General features: G+C 52.5%; 1 protein-coding gene across 1 annotated transcript in view; it reads right to left on the bottom strand.

Annotated features, from left to right (window-relative positions):
* Positions 1 to 5485: 5485 nt before the first annotated feature.
* Positions 5486 to 8255, bottom strand: part of LOC139762808 (uncharacterized) — a 197309-nt gene continuing 194539 nt past the window's right edge. Inside the window, exon 7 of the mRNA XM_071687963.1 lies at positions 5486 to 6305. Within this exon, the coding sequence (XP_071544064.1) occupies positions 6223 to 6305 (83 nt within the window). The 3' untranslated portion in view covers positions 5486 to 6222. The remainder of the gene's footprint in view (positions 6306 to 8255) is intronic.

Genomic DNA, 8255 nt, shown 5'->3' with positions numbered 1-8255 from the left:
CCTCACCTCTGGTGCAGGAGGAACCAGGCCCCCGAGGAAGCCAACCCTCACCTCTGGTGCAGGAGGAACCAGGTCCCCGGGGAAGCCAACCCTCACCTCTGGTGCAGGAGGAACCAGGCCCCCGAGGAAGCCAACCCTCACCTCTGGTGCAGGAGGAACCAGGCCCCCGGGGAAGCCAACCCTCACCTCTGGTGCTGGGCTGGTGCAGGAGGAACCAGGCCCCCGAGGAAGCCAACCCTCACCTCTGGTGCAGGAGGAACCAGGCCCCCGGGGAAGCCAACCCTCACCTCTGGTGCTGGGCTGGTGCAGGAGGAACCAGGCCCCCGAGGAAGCCAACCCTCACCTCTGGTGCTGGGCTGGTGCAGGAGGAACCAGGCCCCCGGGGAAGCCAACCCTCACCTCTGGTGCAGGAGGAACCAGGCCCCCGAGGAAGCCAACCCTCACCTCTGGTGCAGGAGGAACCAGGCCCCCGAGGAAGCCAACCCTCACCTCTGGTGCTGGGCTGGTGCAGGAGGAACCAGGCCCCCGAGGAAGCCAACCCTCACCTCTGGTGCTGGGCTGGTGCAGGAGGAACCAGGCCCCCGAGGAAGCCAACCCTCACCTCTGGTGCTGGGCTGGTGCAGGAGGAACCAGGCCCCCGAGGAAGCCAACCCTCACCTCTGGTGCTGGGCTGGTGCAGGAGGAACCAGGCCCCCGGGGAAGCCAACCCTCACCTCTGGTGCAGGAGGAACCAGGCCCCCGAGGAAGCCAACCCTCACCTCTGGTGCAGGAGGAACCAGGTCCCCGGGGAAGCCAACCCTCACCTCTGGTGCAGGAGGAACCAGGCCCCCGGGGAAGCCAACCCTCACCTCTGGTGCAGGAGGAACCAGGCCCCCGGGGAAGCCAACCCTCACCTCTGGTGCTGGGCTGGTGCAGGAGGAACCAGGCCCCCGAGGAAGCCAACCCTCACCTCTGGTGCAGGAGGAACCAGGCCCCCGGGGAAGCCAACCCTCACCTCTGGTGCTGGGCTGGTGCAGGAGGAACCAGGCCCCCGAGGAAGCCAACCCTCACCTCTGGTGCAGGAGGAACCAGGCCCCCGGGGAAGCCAACCCTCACCTCTGGTGCTGGGCTGGTGCAGGAGGAACCAGGCCCCCGAGGAAGCCAACCCTCACCTCTGGTGCAGGAGGAACCAGGCCCCCGGGGAAGCCAACCCTCACCTCTGGTGCTGGGCTGGTGCAGGAGGAACCAGGCCCCCGAGGAAGCCAACCCTCACCTCTGGTGCAGGAGGAACCAGGCCCCCGAGGAAGCCAACCCTCACCTCTGGTGCTGGGCTGGTGCAGGAGGAACCAGGCCCCCGGGGAAGCCAACCCTCACCTCTGGTGCAGGAGGAACCAGGCCCCCGGGGAAGCCAACCTCCCCACAGGGGAACATCTCAGGTCACAACAAACATTGACCCCAGTTCGACCAATGACCACAGGGGGCGCATGTGACCCCGCCCCCCCCAGTGTAATGTTGTTGGCGGGTTCGTTAACGTGAGGTGACGTAATTCACAACCGACCCGAGTTGTGGTGAGACTTATAACCTGGTCAGTGTTGTTGCCAGAAGCCACGACGAAGGAGGAGGAGGAAGAGAACCTTGTATTGTCTCCCTGTGTGGGAGGAAGAGGAGGAGGGGCCACGACGGAGGAGGAGGAGGAGGAGGAGGAGGAAGAGAACCTTGTATTGTCTCCCTGTGTGGGAGGAGGAGGAGGAGGAGGGGCCACGACGGAGGAGGAGGAGGAGGAGGAGGAAGAGAACCTTGTATTGTCTCCCTGTGTGGGAGGAGGAGGAGGAGGAGGAGGAAGAGAACCTTGTATTGTCTCCCTGTGTGGGAGGAAGAGGAGGAGGGGCCACGACGGAGGAGGAGGAGGAGGAGGAGGAGGAAGAGAACCTTGTATTGTCTCCCTGTGTGGGAGGAGGAGGAGGAGGAGGGGCCACGACGGAGGAGGAGAAGGAGGAGGAGGTGCAGGAGGAGGTGCAGGAGGAGGTGCAGGAGGAGGTGCAGGAGGAGGAGGTGCAGGAGGAACCTCGGTCCTGGGTTGCCGTACATCTCGCTTAGCCTCCGTGGCTCTGATGGTTCCTGGGAATTACCATTACCGAGACAGCCTTTTGCTGCGCTGCCCCACTAAAGAGGATAGATGTACCAGCCACTGTGGTCTACCACGCTACAGGCAGGCAGGGGGCGGCGCCCCTCTCCTGCCTCTCCACTGGATAGATGTACCAGCCACTGTGGTCTACCACGCTAAAGGCAGGGGGCGAGCGGGGCCCCTCTCCTGCTGCCTCTCCACTGGATAGATGTACCAGCCACTGTGGTCTACCACGCTACAGGCAGGCTGGGGGCGGCGCCCCTCTCCTGCCTCTCCACTGGATAGATGTACCAGCCACTGTGGTCTACCACGCTACAGGCAGACAGGGGGCGGCGGGGCCCCTCTCCTGCCTCTCCACTGGATAGATGTACCAGCCACTGTGGTCTACCACGCTACAGGCAGGCAGGGGGCGGGCGGCGCCCCTCTCCTGCTGCCTCTCCACTGGATAGATGTACCAGCCACTGTGGTCTACCACGCTACAGACAGGCAGGGGGGGCGGCGCCCCTCTGCTGCTGCCTCTCCACTGGATAGAAACATTGGAAACCTGACCGAGTAGATGTGGCTCCTCTCGCTAAAGGTACTATTTCGATCGATAGATCATGATGTATATGTCTTGATATATATATATATATATATATATATATATATATATATATATATATATATATATATATATATATATATATATATTCCAAAAGAAGGAACAGAGAAGGGGGCCAGGTGAGGATATTCCCTCAGAGGCCCAGTGCTCTTTTCTTAACGCTACCTTGCTAATGCGGGAAATGGCGAATAGTTTGAAATATATATATAGGGGAGAAAGAATACTTCCCACGTATTCCCTGCGTGTCGTAGAAGGCGATTAAAAGGGAAGGAGGGGGGGGCTGGAAATCTTCCCTTCTCATTTTTTTTTTTTTTATTTTCCAAAAGAAGGAACAGAGAAGGGGGCCAGGTGAGGATATTCCCTCAAAGGCCCAGTCCTCTGTTCTTAACGCTACCTCGCTAATGCGGGAAATGGCGAATAGTATGAAAGAAATATATATATAACATGGGCCTATAGCCTAGTGGTTAGCGTTCCCGACTCTTGCACAGGGGTCCCGGGTTCGATCCTGGCTGTTGGAGGTTTGTATGTTCTACGAAGGTGCGCGTTCTATGCACTATGTTCGTATACATATATGTATATATATATATTTGAGCCATTTCTTGCGTTAGCGAGGTAGCGCCAGGAACCAACTAAGAATTTACCTCATTCGCTCACATCCGCTTTCTAGCTACACTGTATATCTATACACAAAACCCAGAGCCCCCTCATCCGTAACTAGTCCCCACAGACATAACTGTGAATTCCCCAGATTCCTTCACATGCCCTGGTTCAGCCCAGTGAGAGCACGTCGTCCCCTGTATAGCACATTGCTCCAATTCGCTCTATCCCTTGCAGGCCTCGCACCCTCCTGGATATTCAGCCATCCTAGCATCGAAAGCATGGACATTGTGGTTTGTGCTGACACTGGGGCTTGTGCTGACACTGTAGGTTATGCTGATATTGTGGTTTGTGTTGACAGTGGGGCTAGAGCTGACACTGGGGCTAGAGCTGACACTGGGTCTAGTGCTGACATTTTCGCTTGTACTAACACTGGAGGTAGTGCTGACACTGGGGCTAAAGCTGACACTGGGACTAGAGCTGACACTGGGGTTTGGGCTGACACTTTAGCTAGAGCTGATACCGGGGCTAATGGTGTAACTAGGGCAGAAGCTGACACCAGGCCTATTGCTGACACTGGGGCTAATGCTGACACTATAGGGAGTGTTTATATTGGGGCTAGTGCTGACACTAGAAATAGTGCTGACACTGGAAATAGGGCTGACACTGGAAATAATGCTGACACTAGGGCTAGTGCTGACACTGGAAATAGTGCTGACACTGGGGCTAGTTCTGACACTAGGGCTAGTTCTGACACTAAGGCTACGGCTGACACTAAGGTTATCGCTGACTAGTGCTGACAATTAGGTCATTGCTGACACTATGGTTAGTTCTACCACTACGGCTAGTGCTGACACTGTGGCTACTGCTGACACTAGTTAGTGATGACACTGGGGCTAGTGCTGACACTGTGACTACTGCTGACACTAGGGTTATTGCTGACACTGGCTAGTACTGACACTGGGGTTAAGGCCACTACTATGGCCAGTGTTGACAATGGGGTTAGTGCTGACACTGTGGCTGCTGCTGACACTGGCTAGTGCTGACACTGTGGCTACTGCTGACAATTTAGCTACTGCTGACACTGGGGTTAAGGCTACTACTACTACTATGGTGCAGTGCTGACGGTGGGTTAGTGCTGACGCTGGAGCTAGTACTGACACTGGACTTAACGACTTTATAGATCCCTCGCTGACGTCCAATGGCTCGAGGTAGCTTGACCATTTCATGAGCTGGTATGACCTGACCTCCATCTCTGTCTAGGGAACTGAAGATGACCTTCCACGACATTACGGACTCTTCCCGGGGTTGGTGGTGACCTCTAGTATTGACCTTTTCATCGCTGTGGTGACCTGACCTTCCCTGGAAACAATCTTGTGCTCATACTTGTTCCAAACGCGTTTCCCTTTCCATCAGATTTTCTCTAAGTTCATGTTCGGGGTGTTGAGCCAGAGGGAGAGGTGGGTGTAAATTCGCCCTATGCTCTGCTATTGCATTTTTCACGGCAGAAATTTGACCCAAGACAATCACCTCATTGACCACTATGTTCCCCTTATTATCTGCCCTTCCCATGTCATCCTGGTGACCTGGGATGACCTGACCCCCCTCGCCTCAGGTGCTAACGTCTTTTGACATGGCTATTGGTGACCTGGTAAACCATACGACCTGCCTTCTCCTGGAGCAACGGGTGTTTCTATTGACATTGACCTGGTGACCTGTTACGGTGTATGACCTGATATCCCTTTAAGGGGCTAGTGCCTTTGTTGACATGACCTGGTAAATTGTATGACCTAAGTCTGTCAACACCTGACCTGGTGACCTGATATCTCGAATGACCTGATGCTCCCTGCGTTACTGGCATCTTCGTTGACATGACCTGAATGACCTGTGGTCTTTGCTGACATGACCTGAAACCACGCATGACCTGTTTCTCGAAACGACGAATCTCTCTCTCTCTCTCTCTCTCTCTCTCTCTCTCTCTCTCTCTCTCTCTCTCTCTCTCTCTGTCTCTCTTATTTCACGTTGCCCCTCAGACGATGGTAGCGCATTGTCCATCCTCTCCCTACGTATGCAAAATTGCCTTTTACGCCACGTCACACCTTTCCCTCCTCCCCTTCTTCCCTCCCCCTTTCCCTCCCCTTCCCTCCCCCTTTCCTTCCTCCTTCCCTTCCCCCTTAAAGACCCACTTCGTGTGCAGGGTCGGAATAGATTTTTGGGTTGGGTATCTATCTATCGTAGGTCAACGACCCACGATAGATCAATAGGACTCGGGACGTACTTTGATCCATGTGAATTAAAGTGATAGAGCAAGAGCCAAGGATGGACTAATGGTGTTGTAATAAAAACCTGTTAATGATCACTACCATGACCCTACTCTAATAGCCTGGTGGTGGTGGTAGTTCACGGTAGTTTGCGAATGACCTAGAATGACAGCACCATCTATTTTTGGGGGGTTGCCTCGTGGTGAACAGGTTCCCCTAACCCCCCCTTTTTTGGGGGGGGGGGCGAAATGACCACCAATCGTGACCTACACACTGTTGACCTGTGATTTTAAAAATAATTAGGATGGCTGAAGATGATATTAAGGATGATTGAAAAAAGGGTTGACCTAGGATGACCTTGGAGGAGGGAGGGAAACGTGGAGCATCGAGTGATTATAGATGACCCAAAGAGAGAGATTAAAACTACACCCCCACCACCTCCCTTCCCCTCCCTTAACCCTCCCTAATTACGCTGAAATGACCTCTAAGATGACCTAAGATGACCCCAGGATGACCCCCTATCCCTAAATGATACACAAGTCAGCTGATAAGAACACATGGGACAACAATATATTCAGATAAGAAGTGTAATCTCTCCTTCTCGTTGCTTGAGCGTCGGGGTTTGGTGCTTGAGGTCAGGCCAGGTCAGGTCAGGTCATCTACGGCAGGAAGAGGCTGAGGATGGCGACGATAGTCCAGGGAATGACGGCCAGGGGCCCAGCTGTGGGGGTCTCACTCGCGCCTGTAATAATACAGGAGGGGGGTAAACGTTAGAGAGGGAGAGAGAGACGGAGAGAGAAGGAGGAGGAGGAGAGATGGGGTGGGAGGGGGGGTTATATGGAGGCGGATGCCCCCCCACCCACCTCTCCAGTGGGGGGGAGAGAGAGAGAGAGAGAGAGAGAGAGAGAGAGAGAGAGAGAGAGAGAGAGAGAGAGAGAGAGAGAGAGAGAGAGAGAGAGAGCACAAATAGGTAATTTTACATACATAGAAATATCGTCATTCTTAAAAAAAAATTATATATATATTATCATTTTTTTTTTTTTTTTTTATTATACTTTGTAGCTGTCTCCCGCGTTTGCGAGGTAGCGCAAGGAAACAGACGAAAGAAATGGCCCAACCCCCCCCCATACACATGTATATACATACGTCCACACACGCAAATATACATACCTACACAGCTTTCCATGGCTTACCCCAGACGCTTCACATGCCTTGATTCAATCCACTGACAGCACGTCAACCCCGGTATACCACATCGCTCCAATTCACTCTATTCCTTGCCCTCCTTTCACCCTCCTGCATGTTCAGGCCCCGATCACACAAAATCTTTTTCACTCCATCTTTCCACCTCCAATTTGGTCTCCCTCTTCTCCTTGTTCCCTCCACCTCCGACACATATATCCTCTTGGTCAATCTTTCCTCACTCATCCTCTCCATGTGCCCAAACCACTTCAAAACACCCTGTTCTGCTCTCTCAACCACGCTCTTTTTATTTCCACACATCTCTCTTACCCTTACGTTACTTACTCGATCAAACCACCTCACACCACACATTGTCCTCAAACATCTCATTTCCAGCACATCCATCCTCCTCCGCACAACTCTATCAATAGCCCACGCCTCGCAACCATACAACATTGTTGGAACCACTATTCCTTCAAACATACCCATTTTTGCTTTCCGAGATAATGTTCTCGACTTCCACACATTCTTCAAGGCCCCCAGAATTTTCGCCCCCTCCCCCACCCTATGATCCACTTCCGCTTCCATGGTTCCATCCGCTGCCAGATCCACTCCCAGATATCTAAAACACTTCACTTCCTCCAGTTTTTCTCCATTCAAACTCACCTCCCAATTGACTTGACCCTCAACCCTACTGTACCTAATAACCTTGCTCTTATTCACATTTACTCTTAACTTTCTTCTTCCACACACTTTACCAAACTCAGTCACCAGCTTCTGCAGTTTCTCACATGAATCAGCCACCAGCGCTGTATCATCAACGAACAACAACTGACTCACTTCCCAAGCTCTCTCATCCCCAACAGACTTCATACTTGCCCCTCTTTCCAAAACTCTTGCATTTACCTCCCTAACAACCCCATCCATAAACAAATTAAACAACCATGGAGACATCACACACCCCTGCCGCAAACCTACATTCACTGAGAACCAATCACTTTCCTCTCTTCCTACACGTACACATGCCTTACATCCTCGATAAAAACTTTTCACTGCTTCTAACAACTTTCCTCCCACACCATATATTCTTAATACCTTCCACAGAGCATCTCTATCAACTCTATCATATGCCTTCTCCAGATCCATAAATGCTACATACAAATCCATTTGCTTTTCTAAGTATTTCTCACATACATTCTTCAAAGCACATCCTCTACCACTTCTGAAACCACACTGCTCTTCCCCAATCTGATGCTCTGTACATGCCTTCACCCTCTCAATCAATACCCTCCCATATAATTTACCAGGAATACTCAACAAACTTATACCTCTGTAATTTGAGCACTCACTCTTATCCCCTTTGCCTTTGTACAATGGCACTATGCACGCATTCCGCCAATCCTCAGGCACCTCACCATGAGTCATACATACATTAAATAACCTTACCAACCAGTCAACAATACAGTCACCCCGTTTTTTAATAAATTCCACTGCAATACCATCCAAACCT

This window comes from Panulirus ornatus, chromosome 44, assembly GCF_036320965.1.
Source record: "Panulirus ornatus isolate Po-2019 chromosome 44, ASM3632096v1, whole genome shotgun sequence".
Lineage (NCBI taxonomy): Eukaryota > Metazoa > Arthropoda > Malacostraca > Decapoda > Palinuridae > Panulirus > Panulirus ornatus.
This window is presented reverse-complemented; position numbering and strand designations above follow the sequence as displayed.